This window comes from Octopus sinensis, linkage group LG27, assembly GCF_006345805.1.
Source record: "Octopus sinensis linkage group LG27, ASM634580v1, whole genome shotgun sequence".
Taxonomy (NCBI): Eukaryota; Metazoa; Mollusca; class Cephalopoda; order Octopoda; family Octopodidae; genus Octopus; species Octopus sinensis.
The window spans coordinates 5,245,805-5,268,384 of NC_043023.1; the positions used below are offsets into that span (position 1 = coordinate 5,245,805).

At 38.3% G+C, this 22,580-nt stretch overlaps 1 protein-coding gene across 1 annotated transcript in view; it reads right to left on the bottom strand.

The window, feature by feature from the left end:
• LOC118768257 (meiosis inhibitor protein 1-like) overlaps window positions 1-22,580 on the bottom strand; it is a 193,508-nt gene that overhangs the window by 135,394 nt on the left and 35,534 nt on the right. Inside the window, exons 5-7 of the mRNA XM_036514370.1 lie at window positions 22,191-22,299; window positions 20,793-20,996; window positions 17,328-17,546 (exon numbers count right to left, since the gene is read on the bottom strand). Coding sequence (XP_036370263.1) covers window positions 17,328-17,546; window positions 20,793-20,996; window positions 22,191-22,299 — 532 coding nt within the window. The remainder of the gene's footprint in view (window positions 1-17,327; window positions 17,547-20,792; window positions 20,997-22,190; window positions 22,300-22,580) is intronic.

The following is a 22,580-nucleotide window of genomic DNA, read 5'->3' on the forward strand; positions in this document are numbered from 1 at the left end:
GTGCCCTGTTGATGCTTCATGTTACCATCCCACGCACCACCGGGCCATGTGCATGTGTGTGCAGCTGGGTAAAGGCACCACAAACCCATTCATCCATTCTCCAGAAGTGCCCTGTTGATGCTTCACGTTTCCAATCCTGTGCAACCCAGCATGGCCCCACAGCATGTCTGCTTTCTATGTCCTCCATGTCTGAACTATAGTTCATATAGAAAAACAAACTGCTGTTGTGACTCACTGCCATTTGAGTTTGACCGTGTGACCACTTCCGGAAGCTGCACTTGCTACCTGAAATTAGTCCCCTCCATGTTTCCTCCCCTGTTTAGTTGGACGAGTAAATACAGGGTGCCCCAGAATTAATGATGATTTGAGTGAAATCGGATACATTTTTTCTAAAACTCACTTTTATTTATGTTGATCATGATCAATATGTGTTAAAAGTGTAAAAATTTTGAATTTTGTTTATAATTTTATTTTCATTCATGAAAATAACAATGACATATATATATATATATATATATATATACAAAATAAGAAAATGGAGGAATACACCTTAATCAATAATCAGCAACCAGATAATATCCATTCACATAATTTATTAACCAACTACATATGAACATCAAGATCAAACACAATAATACAGAACAAAACAGTGCACACCAATGAGTAATATGATACAATAAGTACAATACGTATAAATAAATATAAATATAAATATAAACTATATCTTACAGCTGTATCAGCCATGTAGATATGGGTATCTCATTATGCTCATATTAACCAGGTGTGATAAGTTAATATGTGGTTATAAATGAGACACTTACATATATATCCCAAGGCCTCTATATATATGCTGATCTCTAACAGTAGAAGTAACCTGTAGTAAAGGTAGATCCAGGAAGACATGGGTCAAGGTGCTGAAGCATGAGCTTCGAACTTTGGGCCTCACAGAGGCAATGATTAATAACCAAAGCCTTTGGCGATATGCTGTGCTTGAGAGGACCCATCAAGCCAAGTGAAATCGTAGTCATGGCTGATGCTAGAATCACATATCTGGTATTCATGCTGGTGGCATGTAAAAAGCATCTTTTGAGTGTTGGGCTTCACGGAGGCAAAGCGGCTGTTGCCAATGGCATGTAAAAAGCTCCTTTCTAGTGTTGGGCTTCATGAAGACCTTTTGCATTATGTCATGCTTGAGAAGAAAACCCATCAAGCCAAGTAAAATTGCAGTTGTGGCAGATACTGATGTTACACAAATGGCACCTATGGTGGTGGCATATAAAAGCATCCATTACACTCTCGGAGTGGTTGGCATTAGGAAGGGTCTCCAGCCATAGAAACCATGCCAAATCAGACTGGAGTCAGGTGCAGCCTTCTAGTTTGCCAGTACTGGTCGAAGTGTCCAACCCATGCCAGCATAGACAAAAGACGTTAAATGATGATGATGATATATAAAACACACACACAGTGTCAACGATGTGCAATGTCAGTGTGCATACACGACACAGTGTAAGCACCCTGAGAGATAAGTTGGACATAAGAAGCATCAAATGTAGTGTACAAGAGAGACGACTGTGCTAGTATGGTCATGTGTTACATACGGATGAGGACAACTGTGTGAGGAAGTGTCACTGTAGAAGGAACCTGTGGAGAAGGTAGACACAGGAAGACATGGGATAAGATGGTGAAGCATGGCCTCTGAACACTGGACCTCACTGAGGAAATGACAAGAGACGAAGACCTTTGGAAATGTGCTGTGATAGAGAAGACCCAGAAACTAATATGAGATCACAGCCATGGCCAATGCCAGTGTTGCATGTCCGGCCCATTTAAGAGTACCCTTGATGCACTGGGCAATATGATATGCTTGAGAAGACCTGTTGAGTTAAGTAAAAGCAAAATCACAGCTGTGGTCAGGACCACCTGACTGTCTCTCGTGCTGATGGCATGTTAAAAGCACTATCCAAATGTGATCAATGCCAGGCTGGTGGCATGTAAAAAGTACCTACTACATTCTCAGAGTGGTTGGCATTAGGAAGGGCATCCAGCTGTAGAAACACTGCCAGATCAGATTGGAGCCTGGTGCAGCCTCCTGGCTCTCCAGACGTCAGTCAAACCGTCCAACCCATACCAGCATGGAAAACGGACGTTAAACGATGATGATGATGATATGTGTATGTGTGTGTGTATGGTATAAAGATACACACAAACACACATATATTAGGTAAATACTAACGTATTTGTGTGCACACAGGTATATACAGACAGATATATACACAAAATAGATAGGTAGATAGAATGTTAAATTACAGATTCCCCCTCTAACCTAAATACCAAGTTATTGTTGTTGTTGTTATTATTATTATTATTATTATTATTTACCATGTGGAACTTTGCCAAGGATTGAATTACTATCTGATAACATGGCTGTTTTGTAAGGAGTAGTGGTGGCAGTATAGTGGTTGCGATGGCAGCATAATAGTGGTAATGCGGTATAGCAATGATTAAAGATGTTCCAGCTGTGACCATCTCATCCTATATTCAGACATACTGCCTCTAGAACTACATTATCCAATGTACAGCATAGTAGTTAGTATTACTGGTTGTAGTAGCTGTTGTTTAACCCCAGGTCAGTCCTGATCCAGCAGACCTATGATTAAATATTTTCCAACTGTGACCATTCCACCTTGTATTCAGACGTGTATTTGGGATTACATTACCTAATATATAGTATAGTACTTAGTATTAGTGGATATTCTTGATGTTGCTGTTTAGCCCCGGGTCAGTACTCATCCAACAGACTTATGATCAAAGATGTTCCAGCTGTGACCATCCCATCTCTTATTCAAACATAGTATATCTAGTACTACATTGCCTAATGTATAGTAATATCAGTGGTTATAGTTCCTGTTGTTGTTGTTAAACCCCAGGTCAGTCCGGATCTAGAAGATTTATGATCAAAGATGTTCCAGCTGTGACCAGCCCGTCTTCTATCCTGAGTTCAAATTCTGCTGAGGTCAACTTTGCTTGTCATTCTTTGAGGGTCGATAAAATGAGTACCAGTCAAGCACTGGGGACAATGTAATTGACTAACCCCACTCCCCCAAAATTTCAGGCCTTGTGCCTATAATAGAAAGGAACATTATTATTTACATGACTGAAGGTGGCAAGATGGCAGAATTGTTAGCATGCTAGGCAAAATGCTTAGTGGCATTTTATCAATCCTTACATTCAGAGTTCAAATTCCACCAGGATCAACTTTGCTTTTCCTCCTTTCAGGGTTGATAAAATAATTACCAGTTAAGCGCTGGGGCTGATGTAATTCACTTATCTCCTCTCCTACACTTTCTAGCCGTGTGCCAAAATATGAAACCATTATTATTATTATTATTATTATTATCATTATTATTATTATTATTATTATTATTATTATTATTAAGGCAGCAAGATGGCAGAATTGTTAGCACGCCAGACAAAATGATGCTTAGTGGCATTTTGGCTGTCTTTATTCTCTGAGTTCAAATTCCACTGAAGTCAAATTTGCCTTTCATCCTTTCGGGGTTGATGAATTAAGTACCAGTTACATACTGGGGTCGATGTAAGTGACATGTCCTCTCCTTACAAATTTCAGGCTTTGTATCTTTAGCTGACAGGATTATCATTATTATTGTTATTATTAAGATGGCAATCTGCCCAGAATTGTAGGATGCAAGCAAAATGCTTAGTAGTATTTCATGTCTTTACATTCTCAGTTCAAATTCTGGTGTGGCCAGCTTTGCCTTTCATCCTTTTCAGCTCAATAAAATAAGTACCAGCTGAGCACTGGGGTCACCGTCATCAACTTATTCTCTCCCCAAAATTGCTGGCCTTGTGCCAAAATTTGAAACCATTATCATTATTATTATTATTATTATTATTATTAAATTTATGTACCAGGGAAACATTGGGGTCGATGTAATCACCCGGTCCCCTCCAAAATTTCAGGCCTTGCACCTTTAGTAGAAAGGATTATTATTATTATTATTATTATCATTTTAATCATTAAGCTGGTGAGCTTAGTAGTAGTAGTAGTAGTAGTAGTAGTAGTAGTAGTAGTAGTGGTAGCAGCAGCAGCAGCAGTTGTAGTAGTAAAATTGTCATTAATTTTGTGTGGGGGTGTGTTTTTTTTCCGCACAGTGACCCCCACCCCCTCATGTTATGCAAACCATCTTTGTAACGCCTGCCTCATTTGTCACTCTTCTGGCAAATAAACTATTATTATTATTATTATGTTACATGATATAGGATGAGGACGGAGATGAAGAGTGTCAGCAAACACGCACACGTGCACACACACGCACCCACACCCCCCCCCCACACACACACAGCAAGCAGATGCTTAATAGATACAGTGGTAATATGTAGTTGTCATTGTTACATGAGCAGTGTGTGTGTGTGTGTGTGTGTGTGGTATTATCTCATCATTTGTATGAATGTGTGAGTGAAGCTGATGAAGGTGAGAATATGAGTGTGAGGTTAAGTGGAAGAGAGTGTGAGTGAAAGTGAGTGAAACAGTGAGAGAGTTTACGTGTGTGTGTGTGTGTGTGTGTGTGTGCATGCAATATAGGCACTGATAAATATTTTATGTTAACTACTATATCCAGCAATAAATGATGGGATGGTCATATCAGGAACATCTTTAATCAAAGGTTAGCTGGATCAGAGTTTACTTGGGGATAACCAGTTACACTTTTACTCTTTTACTTGTTTCAGTCATTTGACTGTGGCCATGCTGGAGCACCGCTTTAAGTTGAACAAATCGATCCCAGGACTTATTCTTTGTAAGCCTAGTAGTTATTCTATCGGTCTCTTTTGCCGAACCACTAAGTTATGGGGATGCAAACACACCAGCATTGGTTGTCAAGCAATGTTGGGGAGACAAACACAGACACACAACAACACACGCACATATATATGCATATACATATATACGACAGGCTTCTTTCAGTTTCTGTTTACTAAATCCACTCACAAGGCTTTGGTCGGCTGGAGGCTATAGTAGAAGACACTTGCCCAAGGTGTCACACAATGGGACTGAACCCGGAACCATGTCATTGGTAAGCAAGCTACTTACCACACAGCCACTCCTGCACCTGAGTATGTATGTGCATATATGTGTGTAAACATATGTGTATATATATATGTATCACTTTGATCACTTTGACCGACCAGTCTGTCAGGCGTCCATTTGACACCGCTGATCACAGCACGCTGTTCACTCCTCTCTGGATCGCGCCTTTCTCATCCACGTGATCCCAATCGTCCTCCTGAAATCGTTACTCCACCGTCGTGGAGGTCTTCCGGGTGGTCTTTTCCGCTCACGCAGGTACCACTCGACAACTGCGTGCGTCCATATATATACATATATATCTCTCTACCACAAAGAGAGATATATATGTATATATATGTTATATATAACTCAAATACTCATGGAAGCATATAGCTTAGTGGTTAAAGTTAGATCGTAAGATTGTGGTTTCAATTCCTGTACCAAAAAGTGCATTATGTTTCTGAGCAAAACTCTTAATTTTATGTTACTCCAGTTCACTCAGCTGGTAAAAATGAGTAACGCTGCGATGGATCAGTGTCCCATCCAGGGAGGAGTATATATGACAGAGAAACCAAGAAACTGTAGAGATGCTCTTTATGGAGTAATGCAGACTAACCATACATACCCAACAATATAAGATGGAATGGTCATGGCAGGATCATCTTTAATCAGAGGCTAGATAGACCAGAATTTACCTGGTACTAAATAGAAACATTAGCACACCAGGCAAAATGCTTAGCAGTATTTCGTCTGCTGCTACGTTCTGAGTTCAAATTCCGCCGAGGTCAAATTTGCCTTTCATCCTTTCGGGGTTGATTAAATAAGTGCTAGTTACGCACTGGGGTCGATATAATCGACTTAATCCATTTGTCTGTCCTTGTTTGTCCCCTCTGTGTTTAGCCCCTTGTGGGTAGTAAAGAAATAGGTATTTCATCTTTTGCTATGTTCTGAGTTCAAATTCCACCGAGGTCGACTTTGCCTTTCATCCTTTCGGGGTCGATTAAATAAGTACCAGTTACGCACTGGGGTCAATATAATTGACTTAATTCGTTTGTTTGTCCTTGTTTGTCCCTTCAGTGTGTAGCCCCTTGTGGGCAGTAAAATAAACTTTAAAACTAAGTAATTATATAAAACTCATGCACACACACATACACATACACCTATGCATTGCTTAAACATAATGTTTTTGATCATCATCATCATTTAACATCCACTTTTCCATCTTTGCATGGATCGGACAAAATTTTCAGAGGCACATTTTCTATGGCTGGGATCCCTTCCTGTTGCCAACCCTCACCTGTTTCCAAACAAGGTAATATTTTCTCATAACGAGACATGATTCCAAAGAAAATTAGAAACAAAAAATGCTACTTCGATGACAGTCACACCTGTTTCTAATTAGCATAATGAGACAAGGAGACACACAGACACACCACATATTTCTTACTTGTTTCAATCATTAGACTGTAGTCATGCTACAGCACAAACTTGAACAGATTATAGTCAGATGTATCAATTCCAGTATTTTATTTTAACACTGGAAATTATTCTATCAATCTCTTGCTGAATTGCCAAGTTATAGGGATGTAAACAAACAAACATCGGCTGTCTGGCAGTGGCAGGGGACAAACACACACACACACACACATACATACATCACCTGAAGAAATGAATCCATGAAGATGATCTACCTGATACCCATGGATACTATGGACTACACAGTAATCATCCCAGGAATACGGACTGTAATCTTAAGAGACATGTGATTTGTGGAAATGCGTGTAGTGATGTGATAAATGTTTATAAATTCCATTCAAGGATTATAGTAATTATTACTATATGTATTTATGTATATTTATGTATATGTATGCATATGTATATATATTTGTATAAGTATGTAAATGTGTGTGTATTTATATTTATAACTTAACCTTATGTACTTTCTAAAATCTCTGACAAAGCCCAGAGAAACACCCAGGTACCTCAATTTCATCTACTAATTACTTCAGTCTACTGGAGGGATAAAGGTAGAATGAGGTATTTTTACCTCTTGGCTGAAACAGCTGTAACATATTTTCCCAATTTCTATTCCTGTATGTTATATGCTTTAATAATTACTGGTATCTTTATATATTATATATGTAAAGCATAATATGTTATATGTGTATGTATATTGTTGTAATTGTCATTTTAGTAAATAAATAAATAAATTGACATAATATAATGTCTAAAAGTTGATGAACCACCTATTGATCCCCTCCATTTTCTTATTGGTCTATATGTGTGTGTATATATATATATATATATATACACATATATATATATACATCTATACATGACGGGCTTCTATTCAGTTTGCATCAACCGAATCCACCCAGAAGACTTGTTGACCCGAGGTTACAATAGAAGACACTTGCCTAAGGTGCCACACAGTGAGACTGAACCCAGTAGCATGTAGTTGGGAAGCTAAACTTCTTACCACACAGCCACATCTGTGCCTGTATATGTTTACAAACACATACAAATATCAATCTCTCCCTCTCTCTCTCTCTCTCTCTATATATATATATATATATATATATATCATCATCATCATCATCATCATTTAGCGTCCGTTTTCCATGCTAGCATGGGTTGGACGGTTCAACTGGGGTCTGTGAAGCTGGAAGGCTTCATCAGGCCCAGTCAGATCTGGCAGTGTTTCTACGGCTGGACACTGCCAGATCTGATTGGGCCTGATGATTCCTTCCAGCTTCACAGACCCCAGTTGAACCGTCCAACCCATGCTAGCATGGAAAACGGACGCTAAATGATGATGATGATGATGATGATATATATATATATATATATATATATATATATATATATATATATATATATTATATATATATATATATATATATATATATATATAAAGATATATATATATATATATAGATATATATATATATATAAAGATATATATATATATATAAAGATATATATATATATATATATATATATATATATATATATATATATACAGTTACTGGTTTCAACCATGGAATTTTAATAAGTAGAAGCAGTGTCCCACCATCACTATACTGATACATGTAATATTCAGGTAAAAATAGCAGCATGGTGGTATCTCGTAGATACCCTAAGTTATAATTTTAATAATAATTATTACCTTTGAAGGTTTTTATTCCTATGCTGGCCACTTGATAATATCATTATTTAATTTAAGTTAACGATCTTATCCTTAGATATATATATATATGTATATATATTTAAAGAGAAAGAGAGAGAGAGATAGAGTGTGAGAGAGGCAACCACCTACGGGCAATTAAGGATATGCTGTACAATTGAACCAAGCAAGACTGAGTTTATTGAATAAGACAGTTTTTGGAAAGTCACCTAACGAGATACATCTGTAGAGAAGGACGCATCATAACCAATTGTATTGAATCTCACCCACAAGGGATCGATGCAAGATGGGTTAAAATGATCATTGTGATTAATAAAGAATCTTGTGGGTTCTATTTTCTATTTCATTTGTTTATATGTATATAGGGTGTGTGCATGTGTGTGTATGTGTGTATATCTGTACATACACATACACACACACATACACACACACACAAACAGATGACTCGCATATCATATATTGGTAGATATGGATATGGAGGTAGCAGGGATCAAGTTACCTACCATAGTGAGAAAAGAGAGGAGAAGAGATGCTGGGTGCCATCACGAAAGCCGCTGCAAGCGAGGCTATGAGTCTACATAGCACCAGATCGGAATTAGATAGCAAAAAACAAAACAAAAAAACAACAAAAAAAAAACAACAAAATTGAAAAAGAAATAATGATAATAATAATACTAAAAGATAGTACTACTGTCTTCATCTACTATTTACCATTCTACCATGTGAAGAATGTGGAATCACATTCACAGATAGCAGCCAGATAAATTGGGATAAAATTTCTTCGTAGTTCTAAGAACTCGTGTTCCTGTGCTCCTGTCTGCTGTGTGTGTGTGTGTGTGTGTGTGTGTGTGTGTGTGTGTGTGAGGTGAGAGGAATTGTTATTTTTGTTGTTGTTATTATCATTATTATTAAGGTGGTGAGCTGGTAGAATCGTTAGCATGTCGGGCGAAATACTTGGTGGTATTTTGTCTGCTACTACATTCTGCGTTCAAATGCTGCCAAGACTGACTTTGCCTTTCAACCCTTTGGGGTCAATAAATTAAGCACCAGGGAAACACTGGGTTTGATGTAATTAACTTGTCCCCTCCCCCACAGTCCATATCAGTCTAGCCTCTGCTATCCTTAAACCAAAGACCTAGTCCTAATGCTTACAACAGAGTGGATTCCACTGGATGCACCCAAGGGTGATGCTGTGGTGTTAAACAAGGAGAAGCATTAAGGATACCAGAGGCTAGACTGATATGGACTGTGGGAGAGGGGACGAGTTGATTACATCAAACCCAGTGTTTCACTGGTGCTTTATAAGACCTACTTACACAGTGAAGCCCTTCACTCCCAGTGGGACGTAGGCTATCATAACTCTCCTCACTGTTCTTCACTCTGGATTTTCTTTTCCTCTTCCAGGTCATGTTGGAATTATCATTGGTGCTTTATTCTTTTACTTGTTTCAGTCATTTGACTGCGACCATGCTGGAGCACTGCTTTGAAAGGTTTTAGTCGAACCGATGCTGGTGTGTTTACGTCCCCGTAACTTAGCGGTTCGGCAAAATAGACTGATAGAATAAGTACTAGGCTTACAAAGAATAAGTCCTGGGGTCAATTTGCTTGACTAAAGGCAGTGCTCCAGCGTGGCCACAGTCAAATAACTGAAACAAGTAAAAGAGTAGAGTAAAGAGTATTCCATTCCATTTTCTGCTGCCACTAAACCAACTTAGTGCCTATCTATCTCAGTAATGTACTTCTGGTCAGTATTTCCAAAGAGTTGACAATAATGCCTCATGGCAATATCAATGTGAAACTGATGGTAATATTCTGACAAGTTGTATAACATAACTAGTAATATAATACTTGATAATATTAAAATATATAAGGCTATTGCTTTATAAGATTTGTTCAGAGTTGCCTCTCTTAGATACTTCCTATTGATAAAAGCCAAAAAACCGGAAACATTGATGTCTGGGAATCCTGATAGTTGGCAAAACTAAATGAATAGGGTGTTTTCACACCTTTTACCATAAGAGAAATATTTTCTCTTCAGTATCTGCAGTGTTTTTGCCTTTTAGAAGCTGAAATATGCCACAAACATATTTTAACTAACTTAAATTTTGCATAAAATATGTGTGTGTGTGTGTGCGTGTATGTGTGAGTAACAAAACAAGAAAATGGAAATTTTTCGACATTATTTATTCTCCATTACACATGTTCCATTTTCTAGTAGGAATTACAAAGATTTACACGTTATATAGACATGTAAGGAATTTGCTACTAGAGAAATTGTCACACAGAGAAAAAATTGCTTTATAATACAAAATCGCATTTCCATGAAGAATTTATATTTGGATATTAATCAGAAGCAGCACAAAGAGTCCTAGTGAAGGAAAGAAACAGACATACACACATACACATGCATACATATACACACATATATATATCCATACATAAAAGGATACACATACACAAATACACACATAGACATGTGTATGTATTCATATATATATATACACATATGTATATACACATGTATACATATATATACATATATATATAGTTGGAATTTATAAAAAAAGCAAAGAAAACAAAAGACGAAGACAGGTGTGGAAACAACAAACAGATTTATTAGTTTAATGCTCAGGAAGTGAGAAAGTCTTTTATGTTTTGAGCGTACACTCTTCAAGAGAAAGGAACACAGAAATAAACAGAAAGGGAAAATAAAAATGGAGAGAGAAAATAAAACAAGGGAGAAAAAATTAAAAGAAAGGTTTGGTGGCTAGTGATCAATCATGGTGTATATATATATATATATATATATATCCACATACACATATATATTTACATATATACAGATATGTATACATTTAGACATATACACACACATTCATACCGATATTTAACTTTCTATCCATATATACAATATATATATAATATATATATATATACACACATATATATACATATAATATATATATAATATATATATATATATATAATATATATATATATATATAATATATATATATTATATATATATATATATGATGGCTGCCAACTCACTTTTGAGAAGAACCATTGCTTGATTTCTTTATTTCTTAGAATATCATCCATGAGCTGCGCAAATATGGCTTTTGAGGCCTGCCAAAGATTTACATGTTTTTTGACAATTAGTGCAAGCAAACTTGGTGATTGTATAGTTTACAGTTCCATCAACTTTACTATGCCTTTTCATATATATATACATATATATAATATACATATATATATATACATATATATGCATACATATATATACATACACATATATACATATATATATATATATTATATATATATATATATATATATATATACTTATACATATATATACAGGGGGCGGTCCGGCATCGGCCACGATCGGTTGGAACTTTTAACGTGCCAGCGGCACGGAAGCCAGCGGCACGGAAGCCAGCGGCATGGAAGCCAGCGGCACGGAAGCCAGCGGCACGGAAGCCAGCCAAAGCACGCTGGCAACGTTCGGATGGTGCTTTTTATGTGCCACCGGCACAGAAGCCAGTCAGAGCGGCGCTGGCATCGGCCACGTTCGGATGGTGCTTTTTATGTGCCACCGGCATAGAAGCCAGTCGGAGCGGCGCTGGCATCGGCCACGTTCGGATGGTGCTTTTTATGTGCCACCGGCACAGAAGCCAGTTGGGGCGGCGCTGGCATCGGCCACATTCGGATAGTGCTTTTTATGTGCCACCGGCACAGGCATCACAACTATTATTTCCATTGATATTTATTTCGACGTTCATGTTCATGTACTTGACTCAACAGGTCTCCTCAAGCACAGCGGGATGTTCTGGGATCCAGGGTACTTTGAATGGGCAGGGGCTATGCGGAACTGATGCAGGAAGCAGCCTGGGTCTTTGCAGTCACAGCATATCTCCAGAGATCTCGGTCCTTCGCCATTGCCTCAGTGAGGCCAACGCTCTGAGGTCATGCTTGACTACCTCATCCCATGTCTTCCTGGGTCTACCTCTCCCCCTGATACCTTCAACTGTTTGGGAGTGCACTTCTTCACACATCTCTCCTCATCCATCTGCAGTACATCGCAAGTGTCGCTCTTGCACTCCACATCTGATGCTTCTTATATCCAGCATTTCTCTTAGGATGCTTACACTCTGTCGTGTGTGCACACTAACATTACACATCCAGCGGATCATGCTAGCTTCATTTCTTTCAAGTCTACGCATGTCCTCTGCAGTCACAGCCCATGTTTCACTACCGTGAAGCATGGCAGTTCGCACACATGCATCATACAATCTATGAGCGAGAGACCCTTTGTCGCCAGTAGGGGTAAGAGCTTTCTGAACTTTGCCCAGGCTATTCATATTCTAGTGGTGATACTCTCTGTGCATCCACCTCCACTACTAACCTGGTCACCCAGGTAGCGGAAAATATCAACTACTCCTAGTTTCTCCCCCTGGAGTGTGATGGAATCTGTTTTCTGAGTGTCTGTGGTGTCTATTGTCCCTGTGCATCTGCCGCACATGAAAGCTATCTTATCAGTTAATTTCCCTTTAATGTTGCTGCACCTCTTATGCGTCCATAGCTTACATTGGGTGCATCTTATGGAGTTTCTACCTACACCTTTCCTACAGATCGAGCAGGGCCACCTGCCCAAGGGGGTGTGTGCTGAGTTCGCCTTTCTGCTTACTATAACTTTGGTCTTTGCTACATTTACTCTAAGGCCCTTTGATTCTAACCCTTGCTTCCACACCCGAAATTTCTTTTCTAGTTCCGGTAGTGATTCTGCTATGAGAGCCAGGTCATCAGCATAGAGGAGCTCCCAGGGGCATCCTGTTTTGAATTCCTCTGTTATTGCCTGGAGGACTATGATGAATAAAAGGGGACTGAGGGCTGAGCTGTGGTGTACACCTACTTCTACCCGGAATTCTTCACTATATTCGTTGCCAATCCCAACCTTGCTGACAGCCTCTCTGTATAGAGCCTGTACAGCCCTTATTAGCCATTCATCAATCTCCAGTTTCCGCATCGACCACCAGATAAGGGATCAGGGAACCCTGTCAAAGGCTTTCTCCTAGTCCACAAAAGCTATGTAGAGGGGTTTATCTTTAGCTATGTACTTCTCCTGCAGTTGTCGGACCAGGAATATAGCATCAGTGGTGCTTCTACCCGGCACAAAACCGAACTGCATCTCATCTAAGCAAATTCTCTCCCTAATGAGATGGGTTATGACCCTCTCTGTGACCTTCATCACCTGATCCAACAGTTTAATACCCCTGTAGTTATTTCTATCTAGAGCATCACCCTTACCCTTGTAGCAGTTGACTATGGTGCTGCTACGCCAGTCATTGGGTATGATTCAATTATGAACTACCTGGTTTACAATGTAGGTGACTATTCGGGTAGCTGGTCCCTCTACTGGGTCAACATTTGGCAGGCTCTCCTCCTCCCATTCATTCTCCTCATTCAGCAGTCTTTCATAATGGCTTCTCCAAGCCTCTTTCTTTTCACCAACAGTAAAAGCAAGTGCCCCATCATCCATGCGGACACATTTCTCTCCTGTAACATCACTATTTTCTCTCACACCCTGTCTGGCAATCCGAAATACTGTATACATATATTATGGCTGCCACCTTGTTATCGAGTATGGCCATTGCACGAAGCTTAACTGTTACTGGTGCTGTGATCGAATGTGACTTTTTAGCCCAGCTAAAGATCTACAATGTCTTGTACAGAATTGGCAACTAAAACCTTTACTGGTAATAGCCGGCTGTAGTTGTAACTGGGCTTCATGTACCTTTGCATGTCATTTAAGTCCTCCTGCCGAATTACACTCTCTTCCACATGCCTGACAGATTTGATTAGTATGGTGTGTTACTTATACCTCTTTATATACATATATATATACATGTATATACACACAAATACATATATATGCATGTATATACAAATATGTATATATATTATATATATATATATATATATATATATATATATATATATATATATATATATATAATATATATATATATATACATATATATATATATATACATACTTATATATATGTATATACATACATACATATATATATATACATATATGTATATACATACATACATATATATATATACGTACATATATATATATATACATACATCCATACATACACACACATATATATATATACATATACACATATACACATATATTTATATACATATACATATATATATATATATACAGCGGGAAGCTTTATGAAAATAAACAAAAGACGAAGGCAGGTGGAGTACAAACAATTGTATTAGTATGGTGCTCATATACATATATATACATATCATATACACATAAATATTTATATGTAATGCATACATATATATGTATACATACATATATATATACATATATATAGACACATATATACATATATATAGACACATATACACATACATATATACACACACACAGACATATACACATTCACACATATACACACACACACACATATATATGCAAACACATATATACACACATACATATACCCACACATACACACATTTATATATATATCCACACATATATACCACACAGACATATACACATTCACACATATATATACGCACACACACATATATACACACATACATATACACACAAACATATATACACATGCACACTCATACATGTACACACCCGCAAACATATATACACACTCATACATTACTCAATAAACAATAAAGTAATTGCAGAAATAATTAGTTTCATATACACATCCATCAAGTTTGTTATTTTTAGGGAAATAGTATGCAGTAATTAAAAACGCCATCCTAATTATTTCTATCAGCCTAATACTGTGGCAATGTGCTCTTTTAGTTTCATACTCTGAAAAAACACAGGAAGTAACAGTTGTTCCATCCTACACACAGTGTGGCATAAAAGTAGATGATCCAAAGATAGCTGGATCACAACAAATTACTAAGGATCTACACGTGATGTGAATATATATGCACATGTATGTGTGTGTGTGTGTGTGTGTGTGCATGAATATATATATACTGGGTTTGTTATTTTTAGGGAAATCAAACCAAATCAAAATAGATGAACATCAATGGAATATGTATCTTTGTGGTACCAGTGCCGGTGGCACATAAGAAGACCATCCGTTCGTGGCTGTAGCCAGTACCGCATCGACTGGCCTCCGTGCTGTGGGCATGTAACAAACACCATCCGATTGTGGCCGTTCGCCAGCCTCGTCTGGCACCTGTGTCGGTGGCACATAAAAAACACCATCCGAGCATGGCCGTTCGCTAGCCTCGTCTGGCACCTGTGTCGGTGGCACATAAAATCACCCACTACACTCTCGGAGTGGTTGGCGTTAGGAAGGGCATCCAGCTGTAGAAACACTGCCAGATCCGACTGGCCTGGTGCAGCCTTCGGGCTCCCCAGACCCCAGTTGAACCGTCCAACCCATGCTAGCATGGAAAGCGGACGTTAAATGATGATGATGATGATGATGGGTGCGGTGAATATATTGTTGTCTAGATTACACAAACCGCTAAGTTGCGGGGACGTAAACACACCAGCATCGGTTGTCAAGCGATGTTGGGGGAGCAAACACAGACACACAAATATATACACACACATACATATATATGTATATATAGACATATATACGATGGGCTTCTTTCAGTTTCTGTCTACCAAATCCACTCACAAGGCTTTGGTCGGCCCAAGGCTATAGTAGAAGACACTTGGCCAAGGTGCCATGCAGTGGGACTGAACCCGGAACCATGTGGTTGGTAAGCAAGCTACTTACCACACAGCCACTCCTGCGCCCGATTGTGTAACTTATTTTCAAAACATAAATGGTGTTGTATTTGCTAATGGTTGAGCAGATTGGAGGCATATAAATTGAACAGTAAAATATGAATATATCATATATAATATCGATAAAACCTTGAGAGATGAGAGACCACTGACCAAGTTTGGACCCTTTTCCTTACTCATGAAGGTATTTTATGGGCAAAGTGTGACTTGAAATGAACTGTTTTGTTAATTCTCATGCAGTCAAATATAATTTTCAGCTCATTATTGACAGAATTGGGTTGTCCAGATTGAGGGGAATCTATGAGAGAAAAATTTCTCAAGTGGAAGTCAAACCATCACTGGCATGTCTGGACACTTAAAGCTTCATTTCCATAGACATAATGAATATTTCTTGGTGCTTCCATTCCAGAAGAGCTTTTGGATGCAGTGTCTGATATGGATCTGATCTAAATTTATATTAACCCTTTTAATACCAACCTGGCTGAAACCACCTCTGGCTTTGTAGTACAAATGTTTTGCTTTCATAAGTTTTGAATTAAAATCTTCCACCAAACCTTAGTCACAATTTATGTTGCTAACACTAGTTTAATGATAACTAAGTTATTTTACTAAATTCTTTATTATATTTAGAATTAATTGAAAGAAACAGAACATCTCAACAGAAATATGGTAACAAAAGGATTAAGATATATAACAGAGAAACAATTCTTAACCCTTTTGGTACCAACCCCGCTGAAACCGCCTCTGGCTCAGTAATGCAAATGTCTTGTTTCTATAAGTTTTGAGTTAAAATCTTCCACCAAACCTTAGTCACAATTTATGTTCCTAACACTAGCTGAATGATAACTAAGGTATTTTACTAAATTCTTTGTTGTATTTAAAATTAATTGTAAGAAACACAAAGCATCTCAAAATAAACAAGTAATAAAAGTGTTAAAGTCACCATGATATTTTAACCCTTTTGATATAAATCTGGCTGAAACTGGCTCTGGCTCTGTAGTACAAATGTCTTGCTTTCATAAATTTTGAATTAAAGTCTCCCACCAAACCTTAGTCACAATTTATGTTTCTAACACTAGATGAATGATAACTAAGTTATTTTACCAAATTCTTTGTTATCTTTAAAATAAATTGAAAGAAAAAGAGCATCTCAAAATAAATACGGTAACGAAAGGGTTAAAAGAGTAGACAAAGATAGGGAATAAGATACCAATTTAAGTACATTACCTGCAATATCAGCCTCAAGGAGCAGAACACTGGCAGCAGGTGTAATACTCCTGGACCTTGTAAGGAGTTCCAACACACAGAGTAGTGTCCCAGTTTGCAGTGATTCCTTCCTGTTTTGTAGTAGAGATTTGAATGCTGACCCAAGGCTTGATCCCTTCAACCTCAGCTGTACAACAAATTGGAGGAATGAATTCTCGACCAACAACACTCTTACCATTTCTGAAATTTGGACAAAAGGGTCATATTGGAACAGTAGCATGAGTAGGTGAGAAAGGGTCTAATCTCAGGTAACATTTTTATTGGATCAGCAATTTGAGGTCTACTGTATAAGACCGTGGCTTAGTGGTTAGAGTATTTAGCTCACAATCGTAAGGTTACGAGTTCAATTCCCAGAGGTGCATTGTGTCCTTGAGCAAGACAATTTATTTCACATTGCTCCTGTCCACTCCACTGGCAAAAATGAGGGCCAGCTTGGTTACATCCTGTGTTATGCTGAAGCACCCTGAGAACAACATTAAGGGTATGCATATCTGTGGAGTACCCAGCCACTTGCATGTTAATTTCATGAGCAGGCTGTTCTATTAATCAGATCAACTGGAACCCACATCATCATAACCGATGGAGTGCCACCACATAAGACTGTATAAGGCGGCGAGCTGGCAGAAACGTTAGCATGCTGGCGAAATGCTTAGTGGTATTTCATCTGCCGTTACGTTCTGAGTTCAAATTCTGCTGAGGTTGACTTTGCCTTTCATCCTTTCAGGGTTGATTAAATAAGTACCAGTTACACACTGGGGTCGATGTAATCGATTTAATCCCTTTGTCTGTCCTTGTTTGTCCCCTCTATGTTTAGTCCCTAGCAGGTAGTAAAGAAATATGTATAAGCTTGGGAGGAGGACAGTAAACTCAAGGGTTGCTTTAGATGGCACACACTGTAGCTACATGATTGGCTCATAACATTAAACCCTTTTGATACCAAATTGCCTCAGATTGCCCCTGGCTTTTCCAGACCAACTTTGTGTTTCAAAGTGTTCTTTCATCAAAATTTCACATTAATTTGTTTTCTAAAAACCCTATTTAATAAGGACAAAGTTATCAAGTACCACCACTGCTTGATAATGGGAGTTGGTTCGTTTAAGTACCTGTAACTTAGCAGTTTTCCAAAAGAGACTGATAGAATAGGTATCAGACTTGAAAAGTAAGTACTAGGGTTGGTTTATTTGACTAAACTCCACTTATTCAAACAAGTAAAAGATGACAGATTGCTGGATCTCGGCAGGCCCACACTGACCAGTGAGAATGATGTCATGAAAAAGTTCTTTTGCAAGTAAACGCTTGTAGAAGAGACTTGAGTGATATCCTGAGAAGGAAGGATTGAATGTAGTGAATAATGTGGGGCAGATGGGATGGGGGTTGGGTGGAATAAGGGCGATGGGAAGTATGGTTGTGTGGTAAGAAGTTTGCTTCCAAACCATATGGTTCTGTGTTCAGTCCCACTGCATGGCACTTTGGGCAAGTGTCTTCTACTACAGCCTCAGGCCAACCAAAGCCTTGTGAGTGGATTTGGTAGACAGAAACTGAAAGAAGCTCGTAGTATGTGTGTGTCTTTGTGTCTGTTTGTCCTCCACTACTACTTGAAAATTGGTGTTGGTATGTTTACATCCCTGTAACTTAGTGGTTCAGTAAAAGGTACAAAAAATCAGCTGAAGCAAGAAATGTCATAAAACAGAGAGTGGATGAGAACAGTGTACCCTCATGGATCAAATAAAGGGTTAGGTTTGAAATTCCAACACAACAACTGGGTTTAACTCAAGACACCTGAAGATGGCTTGAATGTCCAACAGCCAAAATGTAGTGAAAGTAACAATCAAGATGAGGACAGCAGTCTGACTAATATAAACAGTAGACATAAGAAAAGGCCATCATTGACGTGAGAATATGTTTTACTTTTTCTTATCAAGACATGGAGAAAACAATATACTCTTTACTCTTTTACTTGTTTCAGTCATTTTGACTGCGGCCACGCTGGAGCACCACCTTTAGTCAAGCAAATCGACCCCAGGGCTTATTCTTTGTAAGCCTAGTACTTATTCTATTAGTTTCTTTTGCCGAACCGCTAAGTTACAGGGACGTAAACACACCACCATCGGTTGTCAAGCGATGTTGGGGGAGGACAAACACAGACACATAAACATACATATACATATACATATATACGACGGGCTTCTTTCAGTTTCTGTCTACCAAATCCACTCACAAGGCTTTGGTTGGCCCGAGGCTATAGTAGAAGACACTTGCCAAAGGTGCCACACAGTGGGACTGAACCCAGAACTATGTGGTTGGTAAGCAAGCTACTTACCACACAGCCACTCCCATTGCGCCCATGTGAAATACATTATAATAATGTTGGTGGTAATGATGATGATGAGAATGATGATGATAATTGCAGTAATGATGATAGCAATGATGACAAAAGTAATGGCAGATGACAACAAAAGTGATGAAAACAACAATAGGTGAAGTGATAACAATGAGGAGTGATGCTAATAACAGGAGTGTGGTGATGACAATGGAGAGTAATAGTGACAATGGGGAGTGGTGATGACAATGGATATGGCAATAACAACAGCGATAATGATGACAATTGGATGTGATGATGATAGTGAGTATTAAGATAACGAAAGTGATGATTCTGTTGTGTCTGGGGAGAGTCATTTTCTTTTTGTGCCTTATTATGTAACACAACATACAGCTCAAGGACACAACATACAGCCTGGTCCCGGAATCGAACTCACTACCTCATGATTTTGAGCACAATGCTCTAACCACTGGTAAAATTTCCACTTATTTCTTATTTTTATTTTCCTAAAATTTTCGTTGCGTCTTGCAACCTTTTCAATAGTCTTGACTCTGTCCGTTATTTACACTGCGTTCCCTTTTGTTTGTTTGTGCGCATGTGTGTGGGTCAGTGTGTGTGTGTGTGTGTGCCTATGCATGCATGCATGTACGTATGTATGTGTGTATGTATGCATGTGTATGTATGTATATATATGTGTGTGTGTGTGTGTGTGTGCCTATGCATGCATGCATGTACATATGTATGTGTGTATGTATGCATGTGTATGTATGTATGTGTGTGTGTGTGTGGTGTGTGTGTGTGTGTGTGTGTGTGTGTGTGTGTGTGTGTGCATCTGTATGTATGTATCCTGTATATTCATGTCCTTGCATGTCCGTGTTTGTGTATTTTCTATGTATGTGTGTGTGTGAGCGTGTGTTTGTATATGTATGCACCTCTGTCTCCTTGTGTGTGCATGTCTGTGTGTGTTATGCAACTATGTACCATGTTTGTATGTATTGATGGATGTGCATCTCTATATGTGTGGATCCATGTCTCCATATGTGTCCTTGTGTGTGTATATACGATCATGTGTGTCAGTCTCCATTTGCGTATGTGTGCAGACTTACCTAAAACATTGCACAAGAGGGGAACTGATGATGATGAGCTAAGAATGACGATGATGGCTTGGGCTAGCTGGCATTGGTAGTCAGTGAGAAGTGATGGTCTGATAGTAGGGTCCTTGACCAACAGAACTACTATATAGAGTGCAGCCAACTGGACATCAGTGTTAGGGTGAACAAGGGAAGCAGCCAGGCAGGGTATGGTATTGTCTGTGAAGTAACAATAATGAAGAAAGGAATAGAAATGTGTGTGTGGTAAAAATCAAAAAAAAAAACGCACAGTGAACTTGGCATGAGGTGTGGAAAAACCAGTGTTTCAGAGACAACAGCCCTTCTTCAGGAAAAAGTTGAAAGGAATGAAATTAATGAGAGCTGTCTCGTTAATTTCACCCCTTTAAATTTTTTCCTGAAGAAGGGCTGTTGTCTGAAATGTTAGATTTTCCATTCCCCACAGCAATTCCACAGTATTCTTTTTATTGATTTTACTATATGTATATATAAAAGGGGTAAATACCCCCCCTTTGGTCATGAGTGACCATGGAATTGCACCTAGAAAGTTCCCCTCCAAGGCACAAGTCTGGGAAAGGTGGTTTATGGAAGACCAGCACTTGCTCATGCATACCAGCCTCCCCTCTCCATGCCACTGATGTTATCCAAGGGAAAGGCAAAGGGGCCGATACAGCTTGGCACCAGTGACGTTGCAACTCATTTCTACAGCTGAGTGAACTGGAGCAATGTGAAACAAAGTGTCTTGGAGGAATTTGAACTCAGAACATAGTGATGGGCAAAATACTGCTAAGCAGTCCACCACTTTAACTACTACTGATGATGATGATGATAATAATAATGATAATAATAATATTAACAATAATAATAATAATGATAATAATAATAATAATAATAATAATAATAATAATAATAATATTAATAATAATAATAACTCTCATGGCTTCTGATCTTAGCTGATTGGGAGTGTTATCATGTACATTGTTTTGTCTTGGTATAAAAGATGGGCTACAGCAAATATTCTGCTCAATACCACAGATTTGCTTGTCAGTTGTTTGACCGTAACCAGTTGACCATGTCCCTTAGTGGCTGACGATATGTGTGTCTCTGATCACGAGCAGAAGTAGTGGGGGAACATAGCTATGTGTTGAGAGTGAATCTTTATGGCTTGAATAATTCACCTTTGAAAACATGAGTGGTTCATTCAACATCCTTAAACAACACTTATTCGGGAACCTTTTGAGCTGGATGTGCTACTCGACCAGAAGAAAATTCTAACTGGGCCTGACCTGCAAGGTCATGCACTGTTTATCTTGATATGAGATCACCATGCTCTCTCACTCAATAATAATAATAATAATAATATAATAATAATAATAATAATAATGTCATACTTACTGTAGTAACGATAGTATGTTTTGTGTAAGTCTGTCAAAGTGTCCAACAGTCGTCCCAGCAACACAATAATTGGTAGGCATTTCTCTACGTTAGAATTGTTGTTCACAATCTGACAGTATTAGAAATAGACAAACATATATATATAACTAAGTGTAGTTTTTTTATAGGTGTTAAAATGTGTATCTCTCTATATATAAACGGCAGTTTGTCTGTGTGTGTTTCTGTGTGTCTGTTAGGTTGTACCCTCACCCTGACCACGGCTTTCAACCGATTCTGATGAAACTTGACACACACATAGCCCAATGTCATAATTCAAAACTAATGCAGCAAAAATTTTGAAAAGTTCCCCCAGTTCTGAAAAAAATTGATAAATTCGACATGGGGTCGAGA